The sequence below is a fragment of the Leptodactylus fuscus genome, chromosome 8 (assembly GCF_031893055.1).
Source record: "Leptodactylus fuscus isolate aLepFus1 chromosome 8, aLepFus1.hap2, whole genome shotgun sequence".
Classification (NCBI taxonomy): domain Eukaryota; kingdom Metazoa; phylum Chordata; class Amphibia; order Anura; family Leptodactylidae; genus Leptodactylus; species Leptodactylus fuscus.
Window position 1 is genome coordinate 72121303 of NC_134272.1, and position 22862 is coordinate 72144164.

Sequence of the window (22862 nt, forward strand, 5' to 3'; positions counted from 1 at the left end):
AAAAATGGAATATCAAAATAAATAATGTAAATAAAAATATTAAAAAGAAAAGTGCGTTAATTTATACTTAAGAACCCTAAGGGCTCCATTCACACGGGCACAGAGGGGGCGGATTATGGCGCGTAATCCACGTCATAATCCGCCCCCTCACAATGGTGGTGTATGGAGACCGCCAGGCCCCTTCTCCATGCGGATTCCGTGGCTCACTGAGCCACAGCATCTGCAGGGCGGCAGCAACTTCCGGAGTTGTCCCATTCATTTGAGCCTGCTCCAGAGGGGGAAGCCACGACAGTCGTGGCAGGCTCCCCGCATCACTCTCAGTGCCAAAATCTGCCTTACCGCTCCCCATGTGAACTTACACTAAAATGGTTTTTCAGTATAAATTAACGCACTTTTATTTTATTTTTTATTTTAATTTTTTTTATTTTCACTTTCCATTAGTTTTCCCACATCTCATACAGTATACCGGGTTGAATATTTTAGAAGTTTAAAGTAAAAATTCGAATGCTTTATTTTTAATTTATTTTGATTTTACATTTAAAAAAATATATATATTATTAGTTTTTTATGTAATTTGTTTTAAATGTGTATTTATTTAAATGTAATTTTTATTTTATTTTGCATTTTTATTTTATTTTTTTAATTTTCCATTTTTCCATTTTTTTAACGTTATTTTAATAGTTTTGACTTAACAGATCACATCTTGTATCCCAGGATCGATATTTTAAGGGGTTTAAAGTATAAATTACTGCAATATTATTATTATTATTTTATTTTAATTTTCCATTTTTGCTTTTTTTTTGTTATTTTTAATAGCTTTGACTTAAGGGATCCCATTTCGTATACCAAGGTGGATATTTTAAGGGGTTCAAAGTATAAATTCCTGCAATGTTATTTTAGTTTTTATTTTTTTTAGATTCATTTTACATTTTTTATTTTCTTTTATGTTATTTTAGTAGTTTTGACTTAATGGGATCATTGAGAATGAATTTTTTGTCCCTAACACGTTGGAATAGCCTTCACAAAGGCTTTTTGTCTCCTACCTTTAGATGTCTTTTCCCCGCCACTGTTCCATAGAAATACCGATTTTTGCCGATATGCAAATGAGTTCTCTTGCAGCACTGGGGGCGGGCCCCAGCATTCAAACAGCACTGGGAGAGTCCCCAATGCTGCGAGAGAACTCTTCAGCCCCCGCCTCCATCTTCTTCAGGAACGTCATTTTCCTGTTGTCTTCTTCCGATGCAGGCTTTGAAACTTGTAGGCCTCAGGTGCATGCCCGCAGCCACAAGAAAAATGGTCGCTTACACAGTAAGTAAGAGTTCATTTTCTCGTAGCCTGTGCGCATGCGCAGATGGCTCCAGCCCGAGGCCCAAGGCCTACAAGTTTCAAAGCCTGCACCGGAAGAAGACAACAGGAAGATGACGTTCCTGAAGAAGATAGAGGCGGGGCTGAAGAGTTCTCTCGCAGCATTGGGGACGTCCCCAGTGCTGGTTGAGTGCTGGGGCCCGCCCCCAGTGCTGCGAGAGAACTCATTTGCATACCGGTGAAAACTGGTATTTCTACGGAATGGCGGCGCGGAGAAGACCTCTAAAGTTGGAGACGAATAGCCTTTCTTAAGGCTATTCCAACGTGTTAGGGACAAAAAATTCATTCTCAATGATAGGATCCCTTTAACAGATGACATCTTGTATACCAGGGTAGATATTTTAAGGGTATAAAGTATCAATTCCCATTCCATAACTTTGCTTAGCTACCTGTTCTTCATCACTTAGCGCCTTCTCCCAGGGATCCTAAAATATATCCCAGGCAGATGACATGTTAACAGAATCATTTCATGGTTCAGAGTCCTCACTGGATGATTTATCTCTATCTCCAGGCGCTGAAGGCCGCTATTCATGAGATGCATGTGCAGGATTTAATAATCTGTTTTGATGAGGGGAAATAGATCCATTACCGGAAAATAAAACATTAATATTCACCTTAGATTCATCAGATATCTCCTAATTATACATTGTAGCAAATGAATGAGCCACTATCACTCAGGAACAGCGTGCGCTGCAAGCCAACAATATGCCACATGACAATAAGCCAATTTATGCCGTACGTGATGGCGTGATTTATATCCGCACGCCTCCATCGCCTATAAGAGTTAATCTTGTGAAACTCTTCTCACATAGAAAAGGTTCAGTCATCTGTAAGACGTTCCTTGTGTTTTATATAAAACTTTCTTATTGTTTTAATTGTTTTAGTCTTTTTTTTATCCATAAAACTCGTCCCGCTCCGAATTCGACAACGCGACTTATATTTTAATTAAAAAGAGGAATATAAATAATACAAAGGAAGAAAGAAACATAAAAAAGGCAGAAAGATAAAGATTTTACTGCCGATGTTGGAAATGAGATAAATTTAATATCCTGAGATAAATAAACTGGGATAACAGAGCGTCTTACTATATAAAGAGTGATATAAAGGCGCCATATACATTAGGCAAAGTTGGCTGAACCGGATGTTTGTAGCAGGCCTGGTGCACACAGGAGATAATCTGTCACCAGAGTTATATGGCAATGGCTTAATCCCTTGTCCCGGTTAACAATACATGCACACTTAGCCAACTGGGCCTGCATGTGTGTGATGGTTCTGAGGCCTAGCTAGTCATACTCCCTAATGTAACTCTTCTACATTTACTATCCATAAACCCTGAACATTAACCCTGATTTCAATGTACTTTCTGTAGCAGGCAGTGGATTGTGGACCCCTGTGCTACCAGTTTGACTTAAGATCTCCTCTAAGACCTGCTTCACATCTGCGTTCGGTATTCCGTCCACTTGGGGACCCCCTGAATGGAATACCGAATGCATTGACAAGTGGTGAGCAATGAAAGCACACAGACCCCATAAACTATAATGGTCCATGTGTTTGTGTCCGCACGGAACATGCGGAGAAATGAATACTTCATGAACTACTTTCCTCTCTGCATGACTCGTGCAGACACCACGCGGAAAACACATGGACCCCATTATAGTTTATGGTTCCATGTGCTTTCATTGCTCACCACTTGTCAATGCATTCGGTATTCTGTTCAGGTGTTCCCCAAGCAGACTCCCCGAATGGAATACCAAACGGAAATGTGAACCAGGTCTAAGGGTGTTGTCCAATCCAAGCATTAAACCGCCCTTTAACCTCTCTACAGGAATCTGTACTTCACTGTAGTCTGACAGGTCGCTACCCCCTGAGTTGGTACTGGTGTTGGCAGCTCCAGACCAGGCAGGTTAGGGACTATGGTGCTGCAGACCATAGAATCAAGCAAAAGACATAGTGTGAATATAGACTAAAATCATAACAGACAGAACATATGGACAGACTAACAACGCACAGGTATCCAGGACCAGTAGCACAGATTCTGAAACAGGAACAGATCAGAACAAAGGGCAGGTATAAAACAGGTTGCAAGACACCTATATAACAGAATACCAAAGGCCACAAGTAACAGAGGTATAGCAGAAGTCCCTAGGCTACAGCTACCAAGGCCCCAAGTCTACAAGTGGCAAAGACATGGATGATGCCCATAGGTCACAATTAGGAGAGATACATTCATAGTGGAAACCCAAAGTAGCATAGATACATACAGAGCAAAAACCCAAAGGTCACAGGTAGCAGAGGTAGAGATGAAGCCCATAGATCACAATTAGCAAGAGAAATACAGGGTGTATGGAAGGACAAATGAGCCCACACAGACAAAGATACAAGATAGCAGGACTACGCTACTCTTAAATTACAGACATTGCTCCGACATTAGACAGAAGCATCACTCAGATATACAGAAGGATAGCATGTATCCAAACAACAGATCATGAAACAGATAACAGAATGATTGAAAAGTCAGGGTGTGGCTAGAGAAGCAGACCTATATACAAACAGGGAGACAGGGATTAGCTGGGGGAAGTGCGGCAGGTGAGTACACTAATCCTTAAAAAAGCTGGAGTGCTCAAGTGTCTGATTGTGTGGAAATCTAATGGATGATCCTAAAGTAATCCAATGTCTGATCTAGTGGTAACCCATGCTCGGATTCTGGGGTAATCCAGAATGAGATTATAAAGTAATCCAGGGTCTTCTTTAGCTGTAACCCAGTGTCTGATTTTGTGGTAACCCCTTATCTAGTTCTGTAGTAATCCAAATTCTTAATTACATGGTAAATCGGTGTCTGATCCTAAAGTAATCCATAGCTTAGTCCTAGTGTAATCCAGGGACTGCAACAAGTGTAACCCAGTGTCTAATCCTAAAGCAATCCAGATTCTGGATCAATAGTAAACCAGTGCCTGATTCTATGGTAATCCATTCCCTGATCCTAAAGTAATCCAGTGGTTTATCTTAAAAATACTTCTCTGCATAGGCACAGTATACCTAGCTCTGCTACATCTCTGCAGACGCACAGCATACCCAGCTCTGCTACATCACTGAATACACACAGCATACCCACCACTGCTACATCTCTGCATATTCACAGCATACCCCGCTCTTCTACATCTTTGCATACGCGCAGCCTACATAGCTCTGCTACATTTCTGCATATGCACAGCATACCCAGCTCTGCTACATCTCTGCATACCCACACGGTCCTGCTACATCTCTGCATACCCACATGGCTCAGCTACGTGTGTAGTGAATAAAAAAGGCGGGGTTGTTATGGAAACTTAGAGTATAGCTGTGTGTGACATTAGGCACGCCATGCCTGTGATTGTTCCGGCATCTCAGCAGCTTGCTGGGACACCATACAATGAGCATGTTGTTGGCGTCGATGATCCACCTGCTCCTGCATTTCGGCCGCTCTGAAGCTGGCCTGCCACATAACTTGTACCTGGTGCTGTGCCTGTGATTGTTTTGGCATTTTGGCAACTCACTAGGAACCTGTTGTTGACATCGAAGATCCACCTGCTCTGGCGTTTCGTCAGCTCTAAGAGCCACTTGATGCCTAGCTTGCTCAATCCTCTTCAGCTCCACTTGAGAAGAACTCTGTTGACTTTTGGCTACCTTCACAGCTCTAGTTTTTGCAAATGTTGCAACACAATGCCTCGAGTGTCTGCTTCTCACTGCCTGTATTTGTCTCCCATCCCCTCTCCTCCCTCTGGCTAAACAGGACACAGAAGACTTCTGCAGACCAGAGAATGATCGATGTTATCTGATTGTTTACATAGAGAGATAACAGACCAGGCTTTATCAGCAATCTCCAATTAACTAAGATAAGCTGCTGCCAAGAGCAGTGTAATATGGTATATGAAAATAAATTCATAACAGTCATGAAGCCATGTCATTTACCGGGATAAAACATAGCCTATGTGTTAATTGAGGTTACAAACTATCTATGTCCCAAATTTTATCCAAATCCATTCAGCTGTTTTTGCGTGATCGAGTAACATGGTGGAATGTCATAGCTCAACACGTATCCCTCTACGATTACTGTATCACTCTTATACAGTCAATTCTATCAGGTTCAGATTTCCTTCTAATAAAATAAAGAAAATTTATGTATTTATCTTCACCTGGTAAGAACCGGCGTCTCAGCCATCTCAGCTGAAGTTAGTGGCCCCTTAAATACATTCAATAGGATTTCATAGTCAGATCCCTGCTGTGCTAAGTTGAGATATTATAATATTTCCCTGGCTCCTCTTCGTCTCTCATATTTCTTTCCAGATATTTGTGGATTTCAGACACATTTAGGAATACCCGCGTCTATTCATCAATCATGTGAAGGTTGGTAATAGGAGTGTTTTATAATGTAAACTGGTCCTCCGAGGCAAATGGTCATTGAACATTACAATCCATATTTCTCACTTTCCTCCAGAGCTGACGTGCTGTTAATTCCACTTGTGTGTATTGATGTCCCAATAAAAAATGCAAAAAATACTTCATTAGAAAACATGGAGGTCTGTAGCCTGGAGTGATGTGTACTCGTCCGACTTATCCAAGACTATGTACAATAGGTAGGAACCATTTCCAAGAAAGATGTTGAGGTTCTTAGTAGAGATGAGCGAACACTGTTCGGATCAGCCGATCCGAACAGCACGCTCCCATAGAAATGAATGGAAGCACCTGTGACGCTGACTTTGCTGGCAGCCGGCTGGCGTCACAGGTGCTTCCATTCATTTCTATGGGTGCGTGCTGTTCGGATCGGCTGATCCGAACAGTGTTCGCTCATCTCTAGTTCTTAGATGATCGTAGTGACTGTGATCAGCTGGTTTAAGGCCCGGTTTACATCTGCGTTCAGCAAATCCATTCGAAATCAGTATTTGAAATCTTCATATACTGATTGTGAACTGTCCAGATTACCCATTTCAATGGGTTTTAAAGGGATTCTACCATTAAAAACTTTTTTTCTAGATAAGACATCGGAATGGCCTTTAGAAAGGCCATTCATCTCTTACCTTTAGATGTGATCTCTGCCGCGCCGTTCCTTAGAAATACCGTTTTTTACTGGTATGCAAATTAGTTCTCTCATAGCGATGGGGGCGTCCCCCAGCGCTGGAAATCAGATGGAGGCGTCCCCACTGCTGCTTGAAAACACAATCCTGCGACGCCTCTATCTTCTGCTGGATCCTCCCCTTCTTTCTTCGTCTTTCTTCGGCATCATCTCCGACGTCTGCGCAGTTGGCTCTGCCAGTGAGACACTAGTAGAGCCGACTGCGCATGCATACAATTGCGGCGTCGGAACTATGGCCGCAGGCATGCACAGTCGGCTCTACTAGTGCCTCACTGGCAGAGCCAACTGCGCAGGCGTCGGAGGTGACGCCGAAGAAAGACAAAGAAGGAAGGGGAGGATCCAACAGAAGATAGAGGCGTCACTGGAGCCTGTTTTCGAGCAGCAGTGGGGATGTCCCCATCGCATTTCCAGCGCTGGGGCCCACCCTATCGCTGCGAGAGAACCAATTTGCATACCGGTAAAAACCAGTATTTCTAAGGAACGGCGCAGTGGAGATCACATCTAAAGGTAAGAGACGAATAGCCTTTCTAAAGGCTATTTCGACATTTTATCCACAAAAAAAAAAGTTTTTAATGGTAGAATCCCTTTAAAAGTAATCCGCATGTATCAGTTTGTGCCATTTCCACTTGGTTTCTGCTTTTTCATGCGGAGAGAAAAGTAGGAAGCAGCACTTTTCTCTCCGCATGTTTCGTGCAGAAACCAAGTGGAAACCACATGGACCCCATTATAGTATATGGGGTCCGCGGGTTTCCATTAGGTAACCGCATTTTAATGCATATAGGTCATCATTCGGGGGTCCCCAAGCGGAATTCCCGAATGTAAACCCGAACACAGATGTCAACCGCGCCTCACCGTTTGGAATCCTTTTTGTACCAAACCATATAATCTTAAAAAGGTTTGCAAGCGGACGGATACCAGATGCAGATGTGAACCCAGCCTAAGTGGGAATTGCCGTGATTCCACCGAAATTCCAGGACAAACATGTTCTGCCTGTGCGCTGGCTGTGCTTCAATGCCCCCATTAATTGAATGAATAGGAGCCGCAGAAGAGGACAGGAATAGGACCTGTCCTGAGTTTGGTGGCCCGGACTGCCGACCCGCACACTGATCCGTGAAATACATGGTCTTGTGCATGGGCCGATAGAAATAAATGCTTCAGGAGCCTTATGCACAGAGACAAGAAGTATTACACGGCCATTGAAGTAACAAGATTTTATAGATTTTTTTATGTTCTCCCCCTTTTTGTATTGTTTCCTTTGGATACTCTAATTTCTTCCTGCTCATCTACAAAGTATACTGATAGGTTTGTTGGATTCTTCTGAAATTGGAGATAAAACAATTGGATGGAGAGCCACATTAGGGACTGATCTGAATGATTATTGTCTATAGATCCAATAACAGGTTGACTTGGGGACAAGCTGGATCTCTCGAATGAATGAATGATCGCCATTGATTGTCATGTCTAATGGGTGACGCCTATGCAAGCGATCCATTTCTAATCTGCAGTGACCTCTTAAAGGAACATCTTTTATGATTCAGCCTAGATTGTTTTGATGTCATATGGCAAATGATATGCATTCAAAAATAGAGATTAAAGGGTTCCTTGTGCGAGTCAGCCAGGCGTAGCTTGTAATTTTCTTGCTGCAGTTCGGTAACTGAAAACCATAATGTGATATTAACATAGTTTTTGTTAAAGCGATCAATTCTAATATGAGGTGCGAGTTCCTATCGATTCTATTAATGAGCTGATCTTTTGAAGCTATTTCAAGCAAAATGCCCAAGTTTGGACAATTCTTCATTTTTAAAGCTGCGCCAAACGCTCATCACATAAGTACATACGGTAGCACTGACTAATGCAGTATAGTAATGTACGCCTGCTCATAATATAGTCCAATGCTACAGCCTGGGGTGACAGCTGCTATGTAGCCCAGGGCTCAGGTACTAATCTAAGAGGGGTTATCCAGCATTAGAAAACATGGCTGCTTTCATCTTCTCAGGACGTGACCTCACATCCGTTAGTCATTTGACAATATTACAGCGCAGTCCCATTCAAATGAGGGCTTGGTTGGACACAATTTTAGCAATACGGGATTTTTCAGCATTTGGTTGTAGATTGTCTAATGCTATGCGGTTAAAGGGATCAGAATGGTTTGAAAAAAAAATCATAGGTCCCCTGTCATTCTCTAGCTCCTGCAAGAAACAGTCTTAAGCCAATCAATGGACAATCTTGCTTTTTCTGGAGGAAGTTGTGACTTGTCCGATATTCAGAGACAAATGTTATTGTTTATATAATGAAAATTTGTACAATTTTCCAATATATTTTCTCGATCAATTCCTCGTGGTTTTCTAGATCTTTGCTTTTTGTCATTCATTCTACTTACTCCCAGTGGAAAAAACATCAGGCCATGGTCATGTGAGATACAGTTCATGGTCATGTGAGATGCAACCCATGGTCATGTGATATACAGTCCATGATCATGTGATATACAGTCCATGGTCATGTGAGATACAACCCGTGGTCATGTGATATACAGTCCATGGTCATGTGAGATAGAGCCCATGGTCATGTGATATACAGTCCATGGTCATGTGAGATAGAGCCCATGGTCATGTGATATACAGTCCATGATCATGTGAGATAGAGCCCATGGTCATGTGATATACAGTCCATGGTCATGTGAGATAGAGCCCATGGTCATGTGATATACAGTCCATGGTCATGTGAGATAGAGCCCATGGTCATGTGAGATACAGCCCACAGTCATGTGATGAACACACAAATGCACAGCTTGCTACCAGCCAGATGCCTGATTACTGTGCTGAGACTGTAACGAGCTGTGCACCTGTGTGTCCATCACATGACCATAGACTGTATATCACATGATCATGGACTGATTTTTATCCACTAGAAAGCAGAACAAATGACAACAAGCAGAGATCTAGAACACTGAGAGGAATTGATACAGAAAGTATATTGGAAAATTGTAGAACTTTTCATTCTACAAACAATAACATTTGTCTCTCAGTATTGGTCTGATAGTGGACAACCCCTTTAATATTGTATGCACTGGCGGCAGATGTGCCAGGATTATGAAAAGGCTCTGGCCTCCTAATAATACTAGTGCGCCATGGGACGTCCTGTGCTCCAGAAATGAAATCTATACTGGTCAGTAGATTTCAGGAATAATGCAAGACAATTTTCGGGTGCGTTCACACGGAGTTATGTGCCGCGTGATGTGGCACGTATACGGCGTGTGCGACTTTACGCACCATATACGCTCCCATCGATTTCAATGGGAGCCTGGATCGTATACCGGCGGCAAAGTCTCACACGCCGTATACGTGCCACATCATGCGGCACATTACTCTGTGTGAACACACCCTTCTACTGTGATATAAAGCAATTGAACAAGTATGGCCGCGCTTATTAGGAGACCTTAGAACTTCAGGAAATTCCAATTCAAGTCAAGCTCTTGTTGCGCCTGGTAGTGTTATGTGAGTTATAGTAAATCTATAGTAAGCTAATGTCATCCCATCTTGATCCCCGCTCCACCCATTTTTCACAAAAGTGGAGCAGGAGCTGGAAAATTGATAAAATTGAACATTTTTGTACAATTGTACCATTTTATGTAGAGCCATTGTACTTTAATCAATTTGCCCCATTGTGTCCTTCACCATCATTTGGTAAGACTCAACCCTTTTGGTGTTTCTGTAACTGTAAGCCTGGGACCCCTGTGCCCTACTATTACTTCTCCTTGGACACCAAAACAGGTCATTTCCACCTTACATCTGACGGTGCATTACATTTTATGGGGTTTATAATGCGCCACATGGACCACATTAATGTCAGGATGACACCGTCTTTGTAATGTGCAGGGACTCTCAGGTGCTCTCACAGCTTTGCTTAGCCTTTCCCGAGTACAATTAATTATCTCCCATAATTATATTTTATTGATGAGCAAAAGATGATTACCGGGTGTAATTTTAGTCACTGTTACAATGTTACATTTACTGCCTAGTTGTTTTTATAGTGTAAACATATCAATAAACGGTTTAACGTCATATATAGTATAATTTACGATGATCCCGAGCTCAGGTAACATTTGGATTATTAAGATCTGTTCTTCAATTCTAACAAATGAGTTAAACCAATATAACTGTATGTTCTCTTAGACAGGAGATTGACATTTATTTTCCTTTGCTGGTCCTTATGGACCTATGGTATGGACACGGGTCAAAATATACTTATTTTAAATAGGCTCTTTATAATCTTAAGATACATTACCTGTCTGCACTGCTGTTGGACATAACATGAAGTTCCTGGGATCCAGTGCAGCATACGTTACATGCCTACCAGTGTAATACTATCATCCACCTATGGGGCAGAGGAACCTTTCAGGCTCCTCAGGCACCAGGACTCCACCCCTTATAGCCCCTCCCCTGCTAATGTAAATTTGCATGTTGAAATTAATACAATTTTCCCAGACAAAAGCCAGGAAAACTAAATATTTATTGCCAGGTGGTGCCACTGAAAATGCTGGTATATCGCCAGCTATTCTGCACACTGACCGGACACCTCAGATCCACAATAGGGTTATATATCATTTTCAGCCACCTCATTCTCGGTCTGTTCTTTGGTGTCTCCAATATATTCAGGGGCTACCTGGTAACATGGGGAATAAAAAGGTACTGAGGACACTGGAAAACTCCAAAGAGAACCAATGGATTCTTCTGAATTGATGAACCATGTATGCGGACTGAAGGATTTGGTTTATGTAATGGAACAATATACACCGTTCTGGATATGTGCTATAGTAATGTGCCCAAAGGTTCATGATTCTGGCGCATGCACTGGGTGCTCATTCCCTGGATTCTTTTACTTTCTGCACATGAGTGAAGAAAATCTGGTGACAGGAGAATCAGAAGGATATACTTTACTTCTAAATGTTGGCTCCTTTCTGTGAAATCTTGTTCTGAAATCTATATTCTTCCCTCTTTTATTAGCATCAGAAATCCTTACTGCTTCTGACTCTGCGTATGGGGAGTGTAATAGATAGAAACTGAGGCTGCTAGAACCGTGGTCCTGGTGTCATATGAAAGCTGACACTGCTGATATCTCATGAATTACTAAAGATAAACCTGCAGTTTTGGTGCCATATGAAAGAAGAAAATGCTGCCTGAAAATCCAAAGTTGTTCCAAAGTTTTGGTGCGCTTTAAAGTTTACCACGTGACCACTGCTTCTCCTAAGGCTATGCTCTTAGGGCTCCAAAGTCAACTCAAGTTCAGGCCAATGATCTGTAACGCTAGTGTAACAATATGGTACAATAGTAATATATCAATGGTAAAAAAATTGTTACAATTTCTTAGAAGTCCTAAAATTTTTTATTCCAGCAGATTATCATAGTTGTTACAGTCATAACGTACAAAAGCAATCATCCAAGGATTTCCTGAACGGGGCAATGCAAGCATTGAGTCAGAACATCTAAATATCAGAACATTAGGAGCAAAAAGTATCTGCACGGCGTTATTTTTGTGTGCACATAGGAGCGTGACAAGTGGTGGGCAGTGGTCTGTGGCTTGTATCTTGGAAACCAATTGCTATTAATCCTTCATAGAGCTCAAGAAACGGACCACCAGATGACAGATTAACCCACCACCACAACGGAGTACCATGTAAATGACTGCAGGGATGGTTTTCTTGCTTCGAAAGGCCGATTATCATTGTGAATGTTCCCAAGCTTTGTACCCATCAATACGAAACAGCTTAAAAGGCAGAACACAAAGAAATCCCACAATTATGTATTTATTCATATCTCTTAATCTTCCTATTAATCTTTCTGTTCTGCATTGCTGTGATCGCTATCCCTGAACACCTCCATCCGTTCATCTGATAGAACATATGGGTTTTTGCTTTGATATCTGGTACCTCCCCTCGCTACAGTAATTGCTGTGACCTGTTCTACGTTCATCCAAAGGCAACAAGATACGCCGCCGCTCGCGCCTGATTCATTATTTCATGCTGGTGAGTTATTGAAGCCTGGGCTGGGTAAAAGTAGATAACGTTATGACGCACAAGCTCATCTGCATATAAATTGAGCTAATCAGAAATGCAAATTGCAATCATGGAAAGATGCGAAAGGCGAGCGTAATTGTACAAATGTGACAAGAGCCAAGTTCAAATACTGTCATTGTTCTTCTTTACAGCAACTAAAATTATTCGAATCGGTGATTTAGATAAGAAAAAAGAATACAGATTTTTTTTTATTATTCTAAAGTATTGCTAATTTATCAAAACTTTTCTCTTGATTTCTTAGATTTAATCTATTTATTTATTATTATTATTTATATATTTATTGATTGATTATTTACAGAATATATTTATTGATTTCTTAGATGTAATATATTTATGTATTTATTATTTATATATTTATTAATCATATTTTGTATTTATTCCTTTATTATATTTTATACATTTATTTATTATTTATTTATATATTTATTGATTGATTATTTATATTTTGCATTTATTAATTTCTTAAATTTTATATATTTATTCATGTAATATTATTATTATTATTTATATATTGATTGATTCATTATAGTTTGCTTTTATTGATTTCTTAGATTTCATATATTTATTACAATTTTATATATTATTGATTAATTATATTTTGTATTTATTGATTTCTTAGATTTTTTTATATTTATTTATGTATTATTATTATTATTTATATTTTGTATTTATTGATTTCTTAGATTTTATATATTTATGTATTATTATTATTATTTACATTTTGTATTTATTGATTTCTTAGATTTTATATATTTATGTATTATTATTATTATTATTATTATTATTATTATTATTATTCATATTTTGTATTTATTGATTTCTTAGATTTTATATATTTTTATTAGTATAATCTATTCAGGTATTGATTGATTAATTATATTTTGTATTTATTATTTTTTCCATTAACATTTTTTATGTTACTTTATATTACATACTAGCGATGTTCTAACATCCTAAAGACACTTTTTGGTTTGGACTATCCCTTTGTATGCCGAGGGTCTCCAGGGGGACCTCCTGCTATCAGTTGCCATTACTGGAGTAACTGTTGTGTAAAGGCCTATTTTCACTGCAGGATCTCCCATTGAAATGTGTTGGAGTGCATTGATTTCAATGGCTGGACATGCTCTACCTAATCCAGGAGTTGTCATTTACACAGCACTAACTAACTTGGGGAGGGGGACGATCTGTAGAACAAACAGGCACCGAAAGAGTGTGTAAAAAATATGGTCTATTACAGATATCCCTTTAAGATGTGAATAAAATAAAACACATTGTATGTATTGTTTTATATTGTAAAGAATAAAAATAGATATAATACGCTCCGCCGCTCCATGCCATTGTCAGGAATAGATAAACTGCAGCTAAGGCTTATGGGTAATGGCATACAAATACGCACAACCAACATGTCAATTTATTATTCCCTATCTGGTTTGTTTTGGTATTTTTCTTTTTTTTTTTTTTTTTTTGTATAGTTACATTTGTAATTTCTCTGAATGTTACTAACCGTCCAGTGAGTCAAGACAGCCATCTAGTGTCTTACCTCGGGATCTTGAAGAGAGCTTTCACTGGATGCATAGAAGACAAAGGCGGATCTCCGTCTGCCAGCTCGATGGCTGTGATCCCGAGAGACCAAACATCACAGCGGACATCATAGGAGTAATCATACTGCTGCTCACAAGCGATGACCTATTGGAAACCACAAGACGGGGTTAATGTTGCAAAGGAGATTCCAGGTTTCTGCCTAATCATCAACTTATCCCAGTTCTAGTAGAATGGCTATAGATGTATTTAGACTGTAGGTTACTGTTACATTTTTATATACACTACAATTAGATTGTTTCCTGTTGTCTCACAATGTCGTAGCCGTAGGCGGTGCAGAAGTTACAGTCCCATCTGGATATCAGGATCCTGGGAGAGCCCAAAGGTCCCTCAGATACATAAGAAGACATCAGTATTATAAATAACACTTGATATATAGGAGCGCTGTTCAGGGACACTTGAGGGCCCCCTATTTCCCGATACCGCAGCATAGAGCACCCCTACTACTTACGTTTCTCTAATAAATAGCCATGAAGTTCATTAGTTTAGGCATTTACCTGCAATATAATACAATATAATAGGCAGTAGAATACTGTTGTTAGATGATAGGGCCCCCCGGCCTATTGGGCCTCTGGGCAGCTGCACAGGTGGCACCACTGGTATGTCCGCCCCTGGCTCTATTACAAATTACCTACCTCCCAACCATCCTGTCTTTCACAGGATATTTGGCCCATGAAATGGGTCATAAATAAGCAAGGCTTCCTGGTATTTTGTGGACACTTCCAGTAAACTGTGAGTGTTCTTGGGTGGACTTTGGAATGGGCTTAAAGATAAGCCTCGAATATTAGAAGGTATATCAATGTAAATGTATGGAATGTTTGCTTAAAAGGGTTTTCTGGTAGTTACTTATTGATGACCTATCCTAAGAATAGCATAGTTCCCAACCATCCCGGATTTAGCAGCACAGTCCTGGTTTCCGGGTTCTGTCCCGCTGTCCCAGTTGGCGGGAGGTCTGTCTCAGCTTCAACTCATCTGCCCCCAGAATAACATCACCCTCCAACTGCCCCATAGCTTAATGCCCCCCTCTAGTTGAGCCTAGTTTAATGTCCATGTCCAGTTCCCCCAGTTTAATGTCACCCGCCAGCTACGCCCACAGTTTAATATCCCCCGCCAGCTGACCCTTGTTTAATGTTCCTCTTTAGTTTCTGCCAGTTTAAAATGAGGCACCAGGAGAGGGACTTTATGCTACGAGGCAGTTGGAAGGGAACATTATAATGTGGGGACATATATAATGTTAGGGTGACTTTAGGAGGACTACACTGTGTGGGGGCACAAAGAGAAATTGATGGGAATGGGTAGAGTCATTGTAGCTCTTTCTGTCCTTTGAAAGTTGGGAGGTATTGGATATGTCACCCATACCTGATCAGTGGTGGGTCCATCACCCAAGAGGACATGCACAGTTCAGCTGCTGGAAGCAGAATCCTGATTTGTAGGTTAATGACAGTTTGCAGCTCATTCACATTCATGCATGGGGCTGAGATGCAATACCATGCAATGCAATGTATGGCACTGTGCTGTGATGATGCCACACTGAGGATTCTTCAAACAGCTGATCGATGGAGGTCCTCCAGTATGTAACTCCTGGAAAACCCCTTTAAATGTACACATCTGATAATGACAACCCCCTATCCATTTGCCCATGGCGTATGGACACCATACAGGAGGTTACTCTGCTCTGGAACTCTCCTTTATTACCTAGAGCATGAACTTGCTTCCACTTTGAAGGCTTCCTTTTAGCCATGCTCTACATGCCCACCCACTCATTGATCTGGCCATCTTGTGTTTCTTCAGTTCCCCTGCATTGACCATGACATCCCTGGCGATAACAATGTTTCATGAGCCATAACTCTACAGTTATCTGCTGGCTCAGTGGTTTGCTTCTATAAAGGAGATTCTGTGTGCAGAAAACCCCTTTAGGCTCTAATTGACCTAAATGGCTTCTCAGCATTTGGCCCATTTGCATTTAGACGTCCCCCACGACAGGACATCACCAGATGAATGCCAAAGCACCGGGGCAAAAGTTCATGATGTCCATATACTTTATTCAGTGCATTAAAGTAAGTGCTGGTTCCCTGGTATATGTGTGGTCGACTGTCACTGACTGCACTAAAAAGAAACAGCAACAGTGAACAAATGAGTTCCTTAAAGGGGTGGTGCAGGATTAGAAAACATGGCTGACTTCTGTTTCTCAGGAAGTGGCACCATGTCCATTGGTCACATGGCCATGCTGTAGTTCAGTCCCATTCATGGTGGTATCATTTAGGCATTGAATGGTGGTTATTATTTGAGCACTGAATGGCAGTATTATGTTAGCACGGTACTGGTCATTGTATGGTAGTATTCTGGTATAAAGTATATATATATACAGCCCCCCACACCACAGATCTTCTCATATATTATAAAGCCATGGGGGACATTCCAAACGGTAGAGCAAAAGTCATTGGTATGTCCATGGGCGCAAAGACAAGGAATCACAAGTGTAAGAATTCCTTCTGTGTAGACATTGCTATGGGTGACACACGCTGGATTTACATCTTTATGGTCTCCGTGATGGAAGGAATATTTGTAAAACTATAGAAGATAAAACAGGACCATCAGGGAGGAGGTGACTTGTAGAGATGAAAACTGTAACTACTGCATGGAACAAGGTCTAGGGATAGCCTAAAAGCTGGGAGGAACTCTCTATAATGGTCTAGGTCACTATACATGGCAATGAAACCTGTCAAAAGTTTTGATGATAAGAATAGAATTGCGCCAATGTTGTATGCAAAAATGATAGGATCCGATTCCAAAACTCCTCTGACTCCTTGGTCAGTGCCAAGTACATAATACCGCTAAAGTTACAGGACATGAAAGATCCTCTTGTGACAACATTTGCACAAGGGTAAAGAACTGGTTAAAGGTATATATACATATATACGGTATATATATATATATATATATATATATATGTATACTGGAAATGGGCTGAAGCCAGCATTGGGGAACTACAAGGTCCTGCATTAAGCTGAGCTGACACTGCCAACATTGAAGGCCATTGTTCTAATCTGTTGCAAGAGAGGATATTAGTGAGGACTCTGGTCTAGCTCCTCTATGGGAGAACCCTAAAACAGGATCTATTGGGGGTCCTGGAGGACTATAATTTAGAAACACTTACCTAAACCCAACCATACACTATCAGACAAACCTACCAGGTGGACAACGATCTAATATGGATAGGGAACCTCCTTTACCCCAATAGCATGTCAGGGAAGAGAAGGATCAGGCAGATACAATGCAGCATGCCCAATCCATTTGTTCTCATTTGATACTTGTAGCCGTGACTTACTCCCCTCAACCTATTGAAAACATATGCACACTTGGCCATGTGGAACAAATCGGGAAAAAAATAGCCATTGGGCCAAACAAGCGTTCATCTGACAGTTATCCAATGAGTATGCCTGGCCTGGGGTTCCCCGTCTTATACGCAGTCACGTATACAGTACAGGGATCTTCCCACACGTCACATTATAGAATTTCCTTTGGGGACCCAGTTTATGTACTTGAATGTTTTCATGGCAATTGACTTCACGTCCGATCAATCCAAATCATCGCGGCTAATTTTAGATGAATAGTGAGTAAAAGTAAAGAGCCCAAAAGCTATTAACCCCGATGTGACCTTGAATCCCCCGGTGCCGACCACCAACGTCTGAATGAGGTCTGATGAGTGGCAGGAGAGAACTCCAGTAATGGACCACAATTATCTACTGGCAACATCATCTGATACACTGAGCACATGCTGCGGTACAACAAGGTCGGGGGGGATGTTATAGGGAGATAGGGCAGCAATGAACTAAAAAGGCTACAGAAAAATCAGAAGGCAATCCTGCAAGTAGCGAGGGGACACAGAATTCTGCAATGTATTAAATATTATGAATGTGTCCTATGAACGCATCTTAAAAACAACTTCAGGATATTCGTAATAATTAGCAAAAAATAAACAAAAATTACAAAATTGTACAGCTGCACTGCAACTATCTGCCTGCAGATGGCGCTAACACTTCTGCTATTCTTCCAATGATTGCATTAGAAACTAGAATATTAGCACAATTGTCTTGTCCGTTCCCAAATTTCCCTTTTATGTTGATACAAAACTTTATTTAAAGGGTTTGTCTAGGATTAGAAAAACATGTCAGGATTCTTCCTAAAACAGCACCACATGTGCCTACAGGCTGTGTGTGGAATTGCAGCTCAGACCATTTTACTACAAAGGAGGCGAGCTACAGTACTAGGCACAACCCCTGGAAGGCTAAGGTGTGGTTTTTGGCAGAAAGCGGCCATGTTTATGTAGTCCTGGACAACCTCTTGAAATATTTAACCCACGTTTTGGGGACACAGATGATTAGCATATAGATCATCCTACCTCTGGTGCCATCCAGAATGGTGTACCCACGGACGTGTTCCTGCGCAGGCGAGCACTGGTGAGTTGTGCAGACACTCCTGTAATGAACAATGATAGACATCACCTGGTACGGTATCGGCCATAGTGAGACAAATGTATTATAGATAGTACATGGTAACTGGGGGCCCTGTTACAGGTTTGCACGGGGACTTAGGTGTTTTAGGTTACGGCTCTTTATGTGACTATGATGAGATGTTGCCTAATAGGGGACAGAGTGTTAGGAAATTAGCATTGTGCACACTGTTATCTTCTCGGTAACAAAGCTTTTGCAATCTATTTCCTATTTCTGGGTCTCCACACCAGCCTTCAGTACAATCTGATCATAGGGAGAAACCCAGGTCAGAGGTATTTATATACATAAAGCCATTGGCCTCGCAGCAGGAGGGAGGCTAAGCAGGTGACAGGTGTTATTGGGATATCCTATAGGTAGTCAGTGATACCTCCTTCTGCTAGGAGGGGAAATTCTCAAGGTTATCTGCCTCTAGTACCGGAGTCATCAGAGCTACAATGGTGACCGCCCTAGTGACAGCGAGATAATACCTGCTACACAGAATAAGCAAGTGCTTCATAAACATGGCGGAGGAAATGGCTCATAGATGGAAAGAAATTAACCTAGTCCCTGTGAATAGTATATCTGCATGTACAGTACTCTGCAAAAGGTTTAGGCAGGTGTGGAAAATGCTCCACAGTAAGAACGATTTCAGACATAGAAGGGTTAATAGTTTATTTTTGTCAATTAACAAAATAAGAGCCCTGATCTCACCATCATCCAGTCTGCATACCTCCCAACCGTCCCGATTTCCGCGGGACAGTCCCGATTTGGGTGACATGTCCCGCGGTCCCGGTTGGAGGGAGGTAGGTCCTGATTTCAACTCAGATCTGCGTCCAGAGGACGCAGATCTGAGTTGAACACATATGCGGCTGAAGGAAGGAGCTGACACAGGTCAGCTCCTCGCTTTGCCGCTGGCCGCCTCTCTCCCTGACACATGCGGCTGAAGCTGCTCGCGTGCTCGCTTTGCCGCTGCATCTCTCTCTCGCTGACACATGCGGCTGAAGCGAGGAGCTGACCTGTGTCAGCTCCTCGCTTCACTGCTGCCGCCGGCTCCTGGCTTGTAGACGCGATGTACAAGCCAGGAGCCGGCGGCAGCGGCGAAGCGAGGAGCTGACACAGGTCAGCTCCTCGCTTCAGCCGCATGTGTCAGCGAGAGAGAGACGCAGCGGCGAAGCGAGCACGCGAGCAGCTTCAGCCGCATGTGTCAGGGAGAGAGGCGGCCAGCGGCAAAGCGAGGAGCTGACCTGTGTCAGCTCCTTCCTTCAGCCGCATGTGTCAGCGAGAGAGGCGGACAGAGAGCGGCGAGGGAGCGGAGGAGAAGGTAAGTTTAATGTGGAGGTGGAACGTGAATCTGGGGGCAGATGAAGGAGAGGACAGCATGACACTGGGGGCAGAGATGGAGAGGACGGCATGACACTGGGGGCAGAGATGGAGAGGACATGAATCTGGGGGCAGAGATGGAGGGACAGGAATCTGGGGGCAGAGATGTGGGGACATGAATCTGGGGGCAGATATGGAGGGACATGAATCTGGGGGCAGAGATGGAGTGGACATGAAACTGGGGGCAGAGATGTGGGGACATGAATCTGGGGGCAGAGATGGAGGGACATGAATCTGGGGGCAGAGATGGAGTGGACATGAAACTGGGGGCAGAGATGGGGGACATGAATCTGGGGGCAGAGATGGAGAGGACATGAATTGGGGGGCAGAGATGGAGGGACATGAATCTGGGGCAGAGATGTGGGACATGAATCTGGGGGCAGAGATGTGGGGACATGAATCTGGGGACAGAGATGGAGAGGACATGAAACTGGGGGCAGAGATGGAGGGACATGAATCTGGGGGCAGAGATGGGGGACATGAATCTGGGGGCAGAGATGTGAGGACATGAATCTGGGGGCAGAGATGGAGAGGACATGAATCTGGGGGCAGAGATGGAGGGACATGAATCTGGGGGCAGAGATTGGGGGACATGAATCTGGGGGCAGAGATGGAGGGACAGGAATCTGGGGGCAGAGATGTGGGACATGAATCTGGGGGCAGAGATGTGGGGACATGAATCTGGGGACAGATATGGAGGGACATGAATCTGGGGGCAGAGATGGAGTGGACATGAAACTGGGGGCAGAGATGGAGGGACATGAATCTGGGGGCAGAGATGGGGGACATGAATCTGGGGACAGAGATGTGGGGACATGAATCTGGGGGCAGAGATGGAGAGGACATGAATCTGAGGGCAGAGATGGGGGACATGAATCTGGGGGCAGAGATGGGGGACATGAATCTGGGGGCAGAGATGGGGGACATGAATCTGGGGGCAGAGATGGGGGACATGAATCTGGGGGCAGAGATGGAGGGACATGAATCTGGGGGCAGAGATGGAGAGGACATGAATCTGGGGGCAGAGATGGAGGGACATGAATCTGGGGGCAGAGATGGAAGAGGGACATGAAACTGGGGGCAGATGAAGGGTGTATATGAAACTGGGGGAGAGATAGAGGGGGGACATATAATTTACGGGTGACTGTAGGAGGATTATACTGTGTGCGGGAACATGAAAAATTAACGAGTGGGTGGAGTCAACACAAAAGTGGGCGGGGCTAAGTTTGCCGCGGCGCGAAACGCGCGCCGCACATTTTGTCCCTCTTTCAGTTCTTCAAAAGTTGGGAGGTATGAGTCTGTCTAGGATTACACAAAGAGACAGAAGGATTTGAGCATGCCTACATCTATAGAAGATCTGTGGTTAGTTCTCCAAGATGGCGGCAGGAACAACCTGTCTGTAAGGGTAAGGTCACACCAAACATTGATGGGATTTACATTTCTCTTTTCTTCATCTATTTCATTTTGTCAATTGAGGAAAAAAAACTAAAACTTCTATTTTTAAAACCTTCTTACTTTGCAGCAACTTTTCCACATCTACCTAAACATTTGCAAAGTCCATTATACACTATGTGATCAAAAGTATCCAGACACCCCCAAAAACATATGTTTTTCATATTAGGTGCATTGTGCTGCCCCTACTGCCAGGTACTCCATATCAGCGACCTCAGTAGACATTAGACATCGTAAGAGAGCAGAATGGGACGCTCCGCGGATCTCACGGACTTCGAACGTGGTCAGGTGATTGGGTGCCACACATCACACAGGTCAATGCCAAACGACGCCTCGCTTGTTAAACACCTTACATCCCATGGTTGAAGGGCAATTCGGGGATGGCGATTGCATCTTTCAACACGATCAAGCACCTGTTCATACTGCACGGCCTGTGGCGGAGTGGTTACACGACAATAACATCTCTGTAATGGACTGGCCTGCACACAGTCCTGACTTGAATCCTATGGGATGTTTTGGAACGCCAACTTTGTGCCAGGCCTCACCAACCTACATCGATACCTCTCCTCAGTGCAGCACTCTGGGAAGAATGGGCTGCCATTCCCCAAGAAACCTTCCAGCACCTGATTGAACGTATGCCTGTGAGAGTGGAAGCTGTCATCAAGGCTAAGGGTGGGCCAACACCATATTGTATCCAGCATTACCGATGGAGGGCGCCACCAACTTGTAAGTCATTTTCAGACAGGTGTCCGGATACTTTTGATCACATAGTGTATATACAGACACATATATACTGTATATGCAGCAGATAGGTGTAAACTGACACTGGGTCAGGTTTTATTGATACACTTGCAGGTGTGCAGAACATAAAGCAAAACAGGAGCAAAAGAAAATTCTTGCCTGTTACTAATCATATAATGCTAGTTAGCAGCTGGAGAGCTTCTCTCTGCCAATTTCACCAAGCATTGCAATAACTAGCAACCTCTTGCTTACATGATTCTCTCTGTCTTCTTTTAATTAATTAATTAATTAATTACTTAATTAATACATATATATATATTTTGACAGGACTCCTATGAGAGACAGTGAGAGTCCATGACTACCCCATCCACACAGAGTGATTGACAAAGTCAAAGGCAAGTCTGGTTTGAGCAGGAGACAATCATTGTGTAGTCATTCTTGGCTTTGGCTCAAAAAACCACAGCAAAATCTGCAACCAAAAAATCTGTGTTTTTGTATCGTGGGACCCCAGTCTTAAGCTGGGGCCCCAAGGGACATAAATGTTGCGGTGTTTTACAGTAAGGGCAAACCAGATGGGATTCTAGTGAATCCCATGCTCACTTTGCAGAAAAAAACACGGTGCAGTTTTGGAAATAGCAGGATATCAATT

The 22862-nt window shown here is 42.6% G+C and overlaps 1 protein-coding gene across 1 annotated transcript in view; it reads right to left on the bottom strand.

The window, feature by feature from the left end:
* Positions 1-22862, bottom strand: part of MYO3B (myosin IIIB) — a 193975-nt gene that overhangs the window by 147265 nt on the left and 23848 nt on the right. Inside the window, exons 6-7 of the mRNA XM_075284187.1 lie at positions 18550-18626; positions 14089-14234 (exon numbers count right to left, since the gene is read on the bottom strand). Of these exons, the coding sequence (XP_075140288.1) occupies positions 14089-14234; positions 18550-18626 (223 nt within the window). The remainder of the gene's footprint in view (positions 1-14088; positions 14235-18549; positions 18627-22862) is intronic.